General features: G+C 34.8%; 1 protein-coding gene across 1 annotated transcript in view; it reads right to left on the bottom strand.

The window, feature by feature from the left end:
* GUCY1A2 (guanylate cyclase 1 soluble subunit alpha 2) overlaps nt 1–16,675 on the bottom strand; it is a gene marked incomplete at both ends in the record, with an annotated part of 320,738 nt that overhangs the window by 13,385 nt on the left and 290,678 nt on the right. The window contains one exon of the mRNA XM_080711024.1: nt 12,921–13,075. Within this exon, the coding sequence (XP_080567150.1) occupies nt 12,921–13,075 (155 nt within the window). The remainder of the gene's footprint in view (nt 1–12,920; nt 13,076–16,675) is intronic.

Here is a 16,675-nt window from a genome sequence, read left to right as displayed (position 1 = left end):
TTGAAAATCTTAGAAGATGGAAAGATCTCTCATGCTTTGAGATGGGAAGAATAAATATTATCATAATAGCCATTCTACTAAAAGTGATCTACAGAATCAAGTCAATCTCTATCAAAATACCAATATAATTTTTCTCAGAGCTAGAAAAATCAATACTAAATTTCATAAGGAAAAACAAAAGACCCAGAATAGCCAAAGAAATTCTCAAAAATAAGAAGCATGCAGGAAGAATCACAATACCTGACTTCAAATTATACTACAGAGCTATACTAATAAAAATAGCATGGTACTGGCACAAAATAGACATACAGAACAATAGAACAGAAGATATAGAAACAAAGCCACACACTTACAGACAATTTTTATAAAGATGCCAGGCATACATGTTGAAAAAAAGACAGTCTTTTCAACAAATGGTGTTAGAAAAACTGGTTGTCCATTTATAAAATAAAATAAATACCCACCTCTCACCCTGTATAAAAGACAAGTCAAAAACCTAGAAATTAGATCAGAGACTTTGGAGTTACTAGAGGAGGCCACAGGTCCAATACTCTAACATATAGGCACAAGTAGAAATTTCCTCAATAAGACCTCTAAAATTCAGGAAATTAAGACAATTACTCAATGGTATGGTATTAAACTAAATGGGATGATATTAAACTAATCAATGGAAACCATGAAGAGTCTAAAGAGAAGAGTCTACAGAATTGGGAGAAGATCTTTTTTTTAAATCACATTAGACTTAATTATGATGTATAATTACAATGTACTAATCAAAGTGTATTAAAACAAAAATATGGAGACTTCACATAAATGTTTTAGAATGGATATACTTCTCTTTTATTACCATAGATATGAAAAAAAAAAAACTCTAGAAAGCCAAAAGTGCGGCCAGTGGGTATTTTTGCCTGTGGAGACATGCAAAGTCTCCCTTCCAGGAAGCTCCCTTCTCTGTTTCCAGTTTATTCCTTATCACTTTCTTCACTTCTCTTACAGAAAGCAAAAAGAAATACTGAAATGTTATCTCGAAGTGATCAAAAGTTTTATATCAGACAGATGAATCTGTTATGTGAGATTATCATTGTTAATTTTGGATAAATTGCTATAATATTAGATGTCAACCACTAAGCCAAGCATGGGACGGAGGGATGGGGAGGGAATGGGGTAGAAATTGGGTAGGGGCTAACTGGGCGATGTGTGCATGTATGTCTACACAAGTTTTATCCCATTATGATGTATGAATACAGTGCACCAATAAAAAATTTAAAATAAAAAAGAAGAGAAAAAAAAATAAAATAAAAAGATAGATAGTGTCTATAATCCAACTACCACTCATCATTCAATTAAAAAATATGAGAGTCAAGTGTGAGAATAAGATGGTGTCTTTCTTCACAGAGAGAACAGGATAAAGGAATACAGAAAAATGTCTAAGATGTTCCACATTAAACCCTTATGATAATCTTCTAAAATAGGTACTCATTTAAACTATGAGCAAACTCGATCCAAATAAATCAAATTGCTTAGTTTCCTGGAGACACTAAATTTTAGAGAGCCAGGATTCTAACCTGGGCATTTAATTCTGAGCTTGTGTACTTTACCATCCAGTTTACATGCTCATGTGATGAGCTGTTATTGCAGCAGTGGTGAAAAGGCAGCTTAGTTTTGATAGAAAAAAGGGGACTTTCACAGTAAAGGGAAAATAGATATTCTAATGATTCTAGAAGTTGACCAATTGTGAAATGAGAAAAGCAAAAATGTTTAAATGTTAAGAAAAATTTCATATCAAAGTAATTAGATAGTCTTTCTATATTTTTAGTTTTCACATAACAAGTAACAATAATTAAGTGTGGTCAGGCATATATTTCAATTATTCATGCCACTCAGAACTTGCTGTCGCCATTCTTAATATAAGCAACTATTTTCACAGATCGGTAACATGATGTTAATACAATTATTTATAATATGTGCATTATTTTAAAATAGAAATGCCTGCTGGGCGTGGTGGCACACGCTTGTAATCCCCGTGCTTAGGAGGTGGAGACAGGAGGATTGCACTGGTTTGGAGCCAGCCTCGCTGGCTTAGGAGACCCTGTTTCCAAATAAAAAAAATATAAAATAGGTCTGGGAGTATAGCCTGGCAATAGAAGGGCTTCCAGGAACCCCAGTACCAATAATAATAATAATAATAATAATAATAATAATAATAATAATAATAATAATAGAAATGCAAAGGAACAAAAATGAGGATAAATATAACAATTATTAGATAAAAATAAAAATTTTAATGTGGAAAACTCAAGGCTCCAAAAGATTTCTTTTTGTCAAGAAATAACACAAGAAATAAAGTGTTTAGGTCAAGAGAAAATAAACCATCAGCATTACTTCTTAGAACAAGATGACATACATACAATAGCTAAAAATATGAGGACTATCATATTGAAGCTAGAGTCCTGATTCTAAAGACTATACTTATGTCTTTGATGGGTTCTTAGGCAAAAAACATCTGATCATTCCAATTCTACTACTCTTTAAAAAGCAAAATTATTTTATCATGTAAAAAGTAAAGAAATCTAACTTATATATTTTTAAGAACATAATTTCTAAGATTTAAGAACTAGATAATAAAACTAAGTACTCACAATAGAAGAATAAATTATTAAATTTAAATTATGGTAAAATTACACACTGGAAAGTCATATAATAATTAAACGATGAGCTACAGCTCTAAGTTTCATCACAGATATAGAACCTAAAAGTACATTTTTAATAGAAACCAAAGTTAGAGTCATATACTAAAATTCCACTTACACAAAAAAGTTAAATAATATCTCTTTGTAGATACTTATGTGGAATGTTAATATACAAAACACTAGCTTTTTTATAAAAAACTTTTTATTGATTCATTGTAGTCACATATCTTAATGGAGTACAAGATGGTGGAGGCATATATGCACACATTGCCCAATTAGCCCTTACCCAATTCTCTCCCCATTCCCTCCTCTTCTCTCTCATGTTTGTCTTAGTGACTGACTTTGATATATTTGCTAATGTACATCATGAACATTAGAGAATTTCCATCTTTGCCCCTCCCATCCCCTCAGATCACCTTATTTGCTCATCTATAGTATCCCCTTCTTTGTCTAGAGTTTCTCCTATGACCCATTTTCTCTCTAGCTTTTGCATATTAGGAAGAGCATCCAATTTCTTATTTTTTGTGACTGACTAATCTCACTTAGCATAATGTTCTCCAGTTTCATCCATTTCCCTGTAAATGATGTAATTGTGTTTTTCTTTATAGCTGAATAAAATTTAATTGTGTACATATTCCATAGTTTTGTAATTCATTCATCTGTTGATGGACATCTTGGCCAGTTCCATGGTTTGGCAGTGGTGAATTGTGCAGCTATGAACATAGATGTGCATGCATTAGTTTAGTAGTTTGGTTTCCATTCTTTTTGGTAGATACCCAGAAGTGGTATTGTTGGATCATATGGTAAATTCGTTCGCATTCTTCTGAGGATCCTCCATACAGTTTTCCAAATTTGTAGTCCCTCCAACAATGTATTAGAGTTCCCACTTCTCCACATTCTCACCAGCATCTGTTGTTGTTTGTGTTTTGAATGATTGCCATTCCACTTGGAGTTAGGTGAAATCTCAAGGTAGTTTTGATTTGCATCTCTGATTGCCAATGATGCTGAACATTTTTTCATGCATTTATTGGCCACTTAAATTTCTTCTTTCATGAAGTGTCTTCTTCAGTTTTTTTCAATGTTTTATAATTTTTGTAGAGGACTTTTACCTCCTTAGTTAAGTTTATTTCTAAGTATTTTATTTTTTATAATATATCCTGATGGGAGTGTTATCTGGATTTCGTTTTCAGTGCATTTATGGTTGCTTGAGTTTTGTTACGTCTATTCTGATTTTCTACAATGGTTTCAGCATAAATAAATGCTGGATTTTGTCAAATGATTTTTCAGCATCTATTGAAATGATCATGTGATTTTTGTCTTTGGTTCTGTTTACATGATGAATTACAGGGATTGATTTTTGCATATGTGTGGGTCTGGGGATGGAACCCAGGGGTATTTGTTTGACCTTCAAACTACATCCCCTGCCCTATTTTTATTCTTTTTTTTTTTTCCTTTATTTTGTGGTACTGGGGATGGAACCCAGAGGCTTCCTACCTCTGGGCTATACTCCCAGACTTTTTTTTTTTTTTTTTGGAAACAGGGTCTCACTAAGTAGCTGAGAGCCTCACTAAGTAGCTGAAGCTGGCTTTGAACCTGCGTGATCCTCCTGTCTCTGCCTCCCAAGCACGGGGATTACAAGCATGTGCCACCATGCCCGGATTTTATTCTTTATTTTGAAACTAAGTTGCAGAGGGCCTCAGAAAACCAAGATCCTCTGGTTTCAGCCTCCCAAATGCTGGGATTACAAGCGTGCACCACCACACCTGGCTAGGGATTGATTTTTGTATGTTGAACCAGCCTTGCATCCCTGGGATGAACTCTGCCTGGTCATGGTGTATGATTTTCTTGATGTGGTTTTGAATGTGTGTTTGCTAGTATTTTGTTTAGCAGTTTTGCATCCAAGTTCATCAATGATATAGTCTCTAGTTTTCCTTCCTTGAGGTATCTTACTTAGTTTCAGTATTAACATGATGTTGGTTTCATATAATGTATTTGGGAGAGTCCTGTTTCTATTTCATGAAACAGACTGAGGAGTATTGGGATTAGTCTTCTGTAAAGGTTTTGTAAAATTCACATGGGAAACCATCTAGTCCTGGGCTTTTCATTGATGGTAGGATCTTTATTGCTGTTTCAATCTTTTTTATTGCTATTGGTTGGTTTAAATTTCTTGACTCAGTTTAGGAAGGTTCTATTTATCTAGAAAGGTGTCAATTTCTTCCAGATTTTCCATTTTGTTGGAATATAGTTTTTCAAAGTAGTTTCTGATAATCATCTGGATTTCTACACTGTTGGTGGTAATATCTCCTTTTTCATCTCTCATCTTAATAACTTGGGTTGATTCTCTTTATTGTTAAGTTGGCTAGTGTTTTATCTAGTTAATTTTTTCAAGAAACCAGCTTTTGGTTTTGTTGACTTTCTGTATTGTTTTTCTTATTCTCTACTTTGTTGACTTCTGCTCTGATTTTAACAACTTCCTGCCTTCTTCTGGATTTGTGGTTAGATTGTTCCTGTTTTTCAAGAGCTTTGACATGAGTCATTAGGTTATTTATTAGGTGATTTTGTTTTTCTTATGTGGGCACTCAGTGCTATACATTTTCTTCTTAACACTGTCTTCAAAGTGTCCCAGTGGTTTTGATATGTTGTATCTCTATTTTTGTTTGTTTCTAGAAATTTCTTGATTTCATCCTTTTTATTTACTTATTTACTTATGATCCATTCTTCATTCAGCATTGTGGTGTTCAGTCTCCATATGTTTATGTGGTTTCTCTGGGTCTCCTTATAATTGATTTCTAGTTTCATTTCATTATGGTCTGAAAAGACACAGGGAAGTATGCCACAATTTTTTTAATTTGCTAGTGCTCACTTTGTGGCCCAGGAGAAGTTTTGGAGAAGTTTCTCTGAGCAGCTGAGAAAAATGTGAACTCTGCTGTAGTTGAGTGGACTATATGTGTCTAACAGTTCCATTTGTTTGATGTTGTTCTTTAGTCTGAGACATCTTTACTGACCTTTTGTTTAGAATATTGTTTGAACTGTGTGAGAGAGTTGTTGAAGTTTCCCAGTATTATTGTATTGGGACTTATGTGTGACTTAATTTCACAAAGAGTTTGCTTTATGAAAGTAGATGCACCTGTGTTTGGGCATAAATGTTGACTATTGTTATTTCATCTTGCTGTATTGTTCCTTTTACTAGTAAAAAATGACCTTCTTTGTCCCTTCTTATAAGTTTAGGCTTGAAGTGTAACTTGTCTGATATCAGAGTTGCTACACCTGCTTGTCTTTGATTTCCATTAGCATAGATTACCTTGCTCCAGCCTTTACCTTTTATATTTACTAATTAATTTATTTATTTATTTATTTATTTTTGTGGGTCTGGGGATTGAACCCAGGGGCATTTGACCTCTGAGCTATGACCCCTGTCCTATTCTTTTATTCTTTATTTTGAAACCAGGTCTTACTGAGTTGCAGAGGGCCTCACTAAGTAGCTGACACTGTCTGCGAACCGTGATCTTCCAGTCTCAGCCTCCCAGATGCTGGGATTACAAGCATGTGCCACCGCGCCCAGCTGCCCTTTACCTTTAGTTTTTGACTATCTTTATTTGTAATGTGTGTTTCTTGCAGGCAGCAGTTGGATGGATTCTGCTTTTTAATTAATTACCAATTTATATATATTTTTAATTGGGGGAGTTGAGGTCATTTATGTTCAGTGTGATTATTTAGAGATGGTTTTCAATTTCTAACATATTGAGATTTAACTTCTGCTTGATGTAGTGTTTGTTCTTCTTTGCTTAGTTGTTTGCTGGGTGAAATTTTTGTTTCTTTGCTTCTGGCATGTAATACTTCTTCTTTGCAGTAAATCTCTTTGAATATTTTCTCTAGTTCTCTTTGGAAGACATAAATTCCTTCAGTTTCTGTTTGTCATAGAAGATTTTTATTTCTCCATCTAATCTGAGAGATAATTTTGTTAATTTTGCCAGGTAAGAAATTTTTGGATGCAAGTTGCTTTCTTTCAGAGTTTAAAATATGCTACTCCAGGCCCTTCTGGCTTTCATGACTTGGTTTGGGGAGTCTGGAGTGATTCTAATTGGTTTGCTTCTGCATGTCCCTTGGTCTTTTGCTTTTGTTGCTCTTAAGATTCTCTCCTTGGCCAGGCGTGGTGGTGCATGCTTGTAATCCCCATACTTGGGAGGTGGAGACAGGAGGATCACGCAGGTTCGAAGCCAGCTGCGCTGGCTAAAGAGACCCTGTTTCCAAATAAAAAAAGTATAAAAAATAGGTCTGGGAGTGTAACCCGAGGCAGAAGCGTTTCCAGGAACCCCATTACCACACACACACACAAAATTATCTCCTTGCCTTCTACATTGGTCAGTTTGACTACTATGTGGCATGGTGAATATTTTTTCTAATCTTGTCTAAAGGGGGGGGGTCTATAAGTTTCCAATACCTGTGTATTGACCTCTTGTTTTATGTTTGGAAAATTTTCTGATATTACTTATTTGAAAAGATTGTTGATCCATTTGGTTTCACCTTCTGTTCCCTCTTCTATGCCAGTTATTCTTAGGTTAGTTCTTTAAAAATGGGCCCATATTTCTTCAATGTCCAATTCATACTATTGAATTGGTTTTTCTAAGTTATATACTATGTGTTAATTTTTGGAATGATCATCTTCTAGAAGCAAGATTCTATTCTCCATGTAGTGTAATTGATTGTTTATAGTTTGAATTGATGCCTTCACTTCAATTCATGTTGGAATTTCAAACCCAAAACAGCTGCTTGGAAGGAGCCAGGATGCCAGAGGCTGAACACAGGCCAGAGTCAACACTAACTTCTAAAACACACTAAATTTATTTAGATATTAGTTAAAATTAAAGAAGGAAGGTTTCTAGAGGATTTTTTTATTTAAAAATAGTTGAAGCAAATATAATGTTAAACCATTGGAAGGATTATAGATATTATTATTATTATTTTAGTAGTCATCAATTGTTAGAATAATGTGCTTTTGTTGTTGGTGTGTGGGGAGGTTGGAGATTGAACCCAGAGGAATTCTACCTCTCAGCTACACCCCCAGCCCTATTTTATTTTTTATTGAAAAAGGGTCTCACTAGGTTGCTGAGAGCCTTACTAAATTCCTGAGGCTAGTTTTGAACTTGTGATACTCCTTGAAATAATTTTATCTTTAAGTACTGAAATTACAGGTGTGTGCCACTTCACCTGGATGAAAAGGTTTGATCAATTATTAAATTACTTCATATGCTAAATAAAATACAGCCTTATCAATGAATGGTGCTTGGAAAACTGGATATATAGAAGAATGAAATTAGATCCCTCTCTCATCCTTTAAAAAAGTCTCCACTCAAGATAAATCAAAGACATAAAAATTAGATCATAAGCTGAAACTACAAGCATAAAACAAAGAACCAACTATCCAACATATAGGCACTGGTAGAAATTTTCTCAGTAAGACTACAAAGACAGTAAATAAAACTGATGGGATGGCATCCAATTAAAAATCTTCTGTATAGCAAAAGAAACAAGCAAGAATATGAAGAGAAAGCCCAAAGAATGTAAAAAATATTTGCCCATGACAGAGGATTAATGTCTAGCATATATTTTAATAAACATCTAAACACTTAATAATGAAAAATCCCAATTAAAATGGGCAATTGAACTGAATAGGAAATTCTGAAAAGAAGCAAAACAGTCACTAAATATATGAAAATGTTTAACATCACTAGCAATTAAAGAGGTGTGAATTTAACTACACAGATTCCATATAACTTTAGTTAGAATCACAATTATCAAGAATGCAAGCAATAACAAATGCTGCTGGCAAGGATGTGGAAAAATATTAACTCTTAAGCATTCTTGGCAGGATTATAAATTAATACAACTTTGGAAAGTAGTACAGAGGGTCTTCACACACACACACACACACACACACACACACACACACACACACACACCTGACTAGAAATAAAAACACTATATTACCCAGATAGACAGCTCCTCAGTATCTTTCCAAAAAAAGTCATAATACTATAGTGATACATGCTTATCCTTGTTTATCACAGCACAATTCACAATAACCAACTTATGAAATCAACCCAGTTGTTTCTCAATAGTAAGTGATAAATGACTTCAAGACAAATATACATTCAATAGAATGCTACTCATACATTTATTCAATAGAGTTCTACTCATACATTCATACAATAGAATTCCACTCAGCCATAAAGAACAGAGTTATGTCATTTGTAGAAAAATGGATGAAACCATAGAATGTTAAGTGAGTTCAGACAGTCTCAGTACATCAAAGGTTGTATATTTGCTCACATACCTGGAATCTAAAGAGAAAATAGGAAAGGTGAGGGGCTTCCAACAATTTTGAACCAGACCTGTAGAGTACTAGGAAGGGACTGAGAAAGAGGCTTGGGGAGTCAAAGAGGGAAGATTGAGGGAGAAAATAGTTGAAATAATAGTATGGTAATAAGTGAAGGTGTTACTACCAATTTCTCTAACATGTTCAATAAGGGAGAAGGGGGAAATGGAATGGAATCTGGAGATAAAATATACCAAGAGCTGTGTACATGGATGTTTTTATCACATTGAACTTCACTATGATGTATAATTTCAATACACTAATAAAATGATAAAAATATTTCATGTAAAGGATATTTGGGATCAGCCATTTTGAAAGTTATTTAAATTTATCACAAGACCAAATTAGTTCATTCTCTAAAAGTTAGTAATATAGTTTTATGAATATTAAATTGTATAAAATCTTCACTGAATATTTCAAGAAAACCAGGTAATAGTGGACATTTGACAAGGGTGCATTTGAGGATAAAAACTGGAAATTTATAGCTCTTAATATTGAGCTTAATACTCAGTTTTACTTAACAAAATCCTATTTGCTCCAGGAAAAGACAGTTTGCTTCCTTATAGAGAATATCCCTGCTAGGTCAATGTCACAATTCACTTTGGGCATCTTGAGGAAGGAGAAATAAACTCTATATTCATAAATTGCCTTTGAAGTATGCAATAGTAGGGTTGCACGTAGTTGAACTTTTTAAATTAGGGTAAAATAAAACAACAGTAATACTTAGGCACAACCACACCCAGAAACTAAAATATCACACTGAGACATAACCTGAATTTCCTGTCCAGGGCCTTACCAGGACCCAATTCACTTTTTTATTTTATGTCACACCAGATTAAAATGAACATAAAAAATCAGTGAGTCCCTACACTCTGCTGAAGCATGGGAAAACAAAAGGAAATAACAAGTGGTTTTGACTCTAGAATCTTAATACGTCAATTCAGGGTTTCCTGAATCCCACATTACTGTTACAGTTAATTTTTACATCTATCAGATAGAGGTGAAGATCATATTTATGCTGTGTGTTGTAGAACTGTAGTGCCTACTTATTAAGTCTGGACTATAGTAGATAACAAATACATGTCAAAAGAAGGGGATAGGTTTAAGTTTAGGGAAAGAGGGAGATAAAAAGATTATTTTAAGGATTAAATTGGAATGAAAAAATATTTTTAAAGACATCATTAGGAATCCCATAATTTGGGGATAAAGAAAATTTGGCAATGCAACATAGCCATCTCCATTTAATATTTTAGGCAAAGCTGAGGTAAAACAGAACAAAATGCTTTCATGTTTAGAGTTAAAATAATTTAATTCGTCAAACTTTATGACAAAAGATCTTCACAAACTAAATTAATGTGAAAAGTATTATGAAAACTCGGAATCAACATCAAAGGGCACTGACCTTGTGTGGCTCGGAGGGGGCTCCTGCTGGTCGCATGTAAACAAGCTAGCTAGAGTGATGGTATCTAAGCTTAGGGCATGAAGTCCTCACCCAACAGTCCATTCTTTACACATCATTTTAAAAACATGAGATTTCTACAGAAGATACAAATCTATACTACGTTATCCAAACATGGAAAATAAGTAATAACACCATGATAGGAAATAGAGAGACCATGGTAAAAGATGAGATGGGTGGAATGATGGCTCCTCGGTAACTTCTCACTCTGTGATTTAGAACAAAGTGCCAAAGTCATTGATCTCGACTAGAGGATTTTTTTAACATTTTAATTGATATGTTGAGTACTGTCATATGTCCAGAATTGGGAGAGAAAAATTATAAGTTTAAAGGAGAAAAACTCTCTTACAAATGTTCTAAAATGGCAGGTGTTCTTTTTTAAAAATTATTTTAATCGTACATTGCAATCATTCATCATAATGAGGTTCAGTTATAAAAGGAGGCCTAACTGGGGGTGATAGAAGGAGGAGAGAAGGAAATTCCCTAATGTACATGATGTACATTCACAAACATATCAATGATTAAGCCAAACATGAGAAGGAGGGAAGGGGAGGGAATGGGGTGGTAATTGGGGAAGGGCTGAGTGATATGTGCATGCATGCCTCTACCTTGTACTCCATTAAGATGTACGACTACAATGTACTGATAAAATTTAAAAAATATATGTTCCTCTCCTTATCCTGCTCTTTCTCCCCCTCCACCCTCCTCACACATTAGTGAAATTAGTAGTGGTACCATCACATATTGCTACAGTATTATTTGAACGATTTTCTTCTTCAGTCTTCCTTATTTCCTTACTGAATTTCCTCTCCCAAACTCTTTCTACTATTTTTATTTTTTCTACTATTTTTCACATTATTTAAAGTCCCTATGTTTCTTAATTTTTCTTTAGCTTCCACATGTGGGAGAAAACATATGATCCTTGACCTTCTTAGATTGTCTGTTCTCACTTAGCACACTATCCTTTAGTTCTAAACATTTTCCTGAAAATGACATGATGTTATTTTTTATAACTGAGTAGAATTGTATTGAGTGTATATACCATTCATCTGTCATTAGACACCAGGTAGTTCTTATGTAAGTAAAGACGGATGCCCTGAAAGCCTAATTCAGAAGTTATCTGTCATGTTCCCCAAATCTCTTAGGCTCCTTAAATTGGCAAGATATATGTCTTTCTTCAAAACCAGTGATAGAAAGGTATTTACTATTTTAATGAGCTTAGCTAGGGCTGAGGATGTAGTTCAGTGGTATAGTCCTTGCCTAACCCATGTGAAGTCCTGAGTTTAATTCCCAGCACCACAAAACAAAGAAATAAACAAATAAATGAGCTTAATAAGAACTTTAAAATGTTTAAATCTCAAATTTATCTTGATTTTACATTTATAATTTTAGTTCCCTTTCTTATCTGTTCCATAGGATTCTGAAAGTACAAGTACATGTCTTTCCTTCAAGACTTTAAATTCCCTCTATTTGGATGTTGCATCAAAAGCCTTAAAATATTACCATTTTATCATTATAATCATAATCAAATTTTATATTTTTTTTCAAATTTGTGTCAATAAAAATATCAGTGGTCATTATTTCACATAACAGTCTTTTACTATGCTTTCAAATAATCAAAAAGAGGGCATTAATTAAATAGTTTACACATCAATGCCTAGAATAAAGCCAAAGTTTGAGACAGGGTAAGACATTTTTATAAATTCATTGCTTTTTATCCTAGAGAGGTCTATCTTACTGAACATTAGTTCACTAATAAGTATTTTTAGAGTGTCTATCATCTAATTTTTCTAACTCCTGAGGCTATTATGACGAGTCAAATTAGAAAATGTAATCTCAGTCTGTATGGAGATTAGCATCTAGTTGAGGGGATGACATCTACCAAGCACAAAATAAAGATAAGTTCTGGAGCAAAAAATGCACAGCATTGTTAAAGATGACCTTTAAGATAGAGTCTGAAATTTTACTCTTTACTCAGTATATATCTAACTTCAAATGTCTTATTTATATTTATTACTCAAATAAATAAATTAACTGCCTTCTCTATCTTATTCCTTTAATTTTTTTATAAATAATGAGGAACATTTTGAAAACATTAAGATTTACAGTGCAACACAGTCCCATACTATTAGCTATATGCAGTTACATTGCAGAGGACAGAGACTGTGGGAAATGACAAACCTATATTTACTTCTCAGTCAAGCCAGATTTTCCATGTACTTTCTCAGGGTGCAAATCAAAGTCTGTGTCATGATTACTATCTTTTAGACTGGGTGGATCCACTCATTACATCTTGCAGAATGACAGGATCAAGAAAAAGAATACGATGTCACAAATGACAGGATATCAGTTCAAGTCAAATTCAAATATGGGGCTTTAGGGGGAGAGAACTTACTGGTATGTGGTTGGGCTGACATTGATGCGCCGAGGGTGACTTCCTGATTCGAATTTGCTTGCCAGAGTGACATTGTTCCCAAACAGGCAATATCGTGGCATTCGAACCCCAACAACACCAGCCAGCACAGAGCCTGAGTGAATGCCTATCCTCATCTAGAACAAGAAAAAAGAAAAAGATGAGGAAGGAGGAGGACATATGTGCTTTCACTTGGTACATAATCAATTATTTTAATGAAAGTCACTACCAATTATTAAATAATTAGACGGGGAGCTCCTCAAAGACAGAAACAGTCTTGGTTATTTTTGTGAGTCAAATACCTGACCATATAGTGCTCAATTAACACAAATGTTATGAAATAAATAAATGTATTAACTACATGAAAATGTTTTATTTGCTACATAAATCTGTTCATTACAGAAAAAATCAGGTTCCATTTGTACATAACGCGCTCTACTATGTGAAAAGTGATTTATGCTCCATGTTCTCCACCCCTTCCTCATTTATTCTTGCATAAAGCCCTACTGTTTCCCTCGGAGCATTAAACACAACTGTAAATTAAATATTTATACTTCTGTTTAAATGTTGGATTTTCACATGACAGTAGGGGACATATCTATTTTCTTACTGCTGAGTATTCAGTACTTAGAATAATATCTAAAGCAAAGCAAGACTAAACAACAAGTGATGAATATTGAATAAATTGACTGAATTTCTCAACACATTAAAATGGAGTTGCAGAGAATCCAAATCTTGAGTCAGCCAAGACACTGACAGAAATAATAAAGAGTAAATTAATCACTATTTACTTATTCTCATGGAGTCTGGCAAAGATTAGTCTGGTCCATGCCTTGAAGGAGCCCTCAAAGTATAGTTGACAAATCAATACATGTTATTCACCACATAAATAGAACCAAGAACAAAAACCACATCATCATAGCAATAGATGCTGAAAAAGCATTCGACAAAATCCAACACCCATTTATGTTAAAAACACTGCAAAAAATTGGGATAGAAGGAAAGTACTTCAACACCATCAAGGCAATATACTGCAAACCCAAAGCCAACATTATATTGAATGGGGAAAAACTGCAAGAATTTCCGCTTCAGTCAGGAACAAGACAAGGATGCCCACTATCACCACTCCTTTTCAATATAGTCCTTGAGACTCTTGCTGCAGCAATCAGACAAGAGAAGGAAATCAAAGGAATCCACATAGGAAGAGAGGAAGTAAAACTATCCTTATTTGCAGATGACATGATCCTTTATCTGGAAGACCCAAAGAACTCAACCAAAAGACTTCTGGAGCTGATCGACAAATTCAGCAAAGTCGCAGGTTACAAAATCAACCTAAAGAAATCAGTGGCCTTTCTTTACGCCAACAACGAATCCACAATGAAAGAAACAAAAACAACAATTCCATTCACTATAACCTCAAAACCTATAAAATACCTAGGAATAAACCTAACCCAAGATGTAAAAGACCTCTACAACAAAAACTATAAAACATTAAAGAAAGAAATAGAAGAAGATCTTGGAAGATGGAAAGATCTCCCGTGCTCATGGATAGGCAGAATAAATATCATCAAAATGGCCATTCTGCCAAAACTGATCTATAGGTTCAATGCAATTCCCATTAAAATACCAGTGACATTCTTCAAAGACCTAGAAAAATCAATCATGAACTTCATGGAGAAGGAAAAGACCTAGAATAGCCAAAGCAATTCTCAATAACAAGAAACATGCAGGAGGCATTACAATCCCAGACTTCAAACTATACTATAGAGCAATAGTAGTAAAAACAGCATGGTACTGGCACAAAAACAGATATACTGACCAGTGGATTAGAATAGAAGATACAGAAACAAACCCACACATCTTTAGTCAATTAATCTTTGACAAAGGGGCCAAACACATACGCTGGAGAAAAGACAGCCTTTTCAACAAGTGGTGCTGGGAGAACTGGCTAACCATTTGTAAAAAGATGAATCTAAACCCCTATATCTCACCCAACACAGGAATCAACTCAAGATGGATTAAAGACTTAGAAATTAGACCTGAGACGGTGAAGTTAGTAGAGGAGAACATAGGTTCAACACTACAACATATTGGCACAGGCAGTAACTTTCTCAACAAAACCTCCAAAGCTCAGGAAATTAAAGCAAGAATAAACAAATGGGACAACATCAAACTAAAAAGTTTCTTCTCATCAAAGGAAACTATCAATAACCTAAAGAGGAAGCCTACAGAATGGGAAAGGATCTTTACCAGCCACCATTCTGATAGGGGGCTAATATCCAGAGTATACAAAGAGCTCAAAAGACTCTACACTAGCAAAACAAACAACCCAATCAAGAAATGGGCAAATGAACTAAATAGACACTTCACAAAAGAAGAGATACAAAGGGCTAATAGATACATGAAAAGATGTTCTTCATCACTGGCCATCAGGGAGATGCAAATCAAAACTACACTGAGATTCCATCTAACCCCAGTCAGAGTAGCAAGCATAAAGAAATCAAACAACAACAAATGCTGGCGAGGATGTGGGGAAAGAGGAACTCTTTTACACTGTTGGTGGGAGTGCAAACTAGTTCAGCCACTATGGAGATCTGTGTGGAGATTCCTGAGAAAGTTGGGAATAGATCCACCATATGATCCAGCTATACCACTCCTAGGTATCTTACCAAAGGGGTTGAATTCAGAGAAATACAGCAACGTATGCATACCTATGTTCATAGCAGCACAATTTGTAATAGCCAAAATATGGAACCAACCCAGATCACCATCAACAGATGAATGGATAGCAAAACTGTGGGAAATACACACAATGGAATTCTATTCAGCCATAAAGAAGAACAAAATTACATCATTTGCAAGAAGATGGAAAGCCCTGGAGAACATCATGTTAAGTGAGATCAGCCAAGCACAGAAGGAGAAGATACACATGTTTCCTCTAATATGCCCAAACTAGAAAACACAAAGGATACCAGTAGGACCCCAGATATTAGAGGGGAAATACTAGCTAAGTTTTAATGGAAAGATAGGAGAGGAGAAAGACCGATCTGGATTAATGAGGGTCTACACCTGAACATGTGTAAAATTATGAATAAGACATGGTTAACCTGGACAACCACTGGTGGGGGGGGGGGAAGGGGGGAGAGGGCACCAAATATAGTATAAATGTATACTACTTATGTTCAATAAAAAATTGTTAAAAAAAGTATAGTTGATATGCACTCAAATAATATCAGAACAATGATGTTATATTAACTATGATCTACAGCAAAGCAATTGAAACTAATGGAACAAGATGAGAGAAGTTATCCTCAGTTCTAAGGGAATACAGAGTAGCCCTCAGACAGAGGGAGGAGTTCTGACCCCAGATGCCCACCAGACAGGGAAGCTGACACTCCTTCACAACCATGTCTCTGTCTCAACTACAGTTGTGAGGATTTAAAAGTCGCTTTGGACCAACCCTTGTTATAGAACTGAAGATTTCTGTACTATCAGCCCATAGTAAGGCAAATAGAAATAAATGTGATCTAGCTGAAATTACCAATAAACTCATCTACTTTTAAAAACCTGACAATAAGCTGGGCGTGGTGGTATACGCTTATGATCCTAGCATTTGGGAGGCTGAGACCGGAGGGTTGCAGTTTGCTGAGAGCCTCAGCTACTCAGTGAGGCCCTCTTGCAACTTAGTGAGAACCTGTTTCAAATTAAAGAATAAAAAATAGGGCAGGGGTTGTAGC

Source organism: Muscardinus avellanarius (assembly GCF_963383645.1).
Source record: "Muscardinus avellanarius genome assembly, chromosome: 1".
NCBI lineage: Eukaryota > Metazoa > Chordata > Mammalia > Rodentia > Gliridae > Muscardinus > Muscardinus avellanarius.
This window is presented reverse-complemented; position numbering and strand designations above follow the sequence as displayed.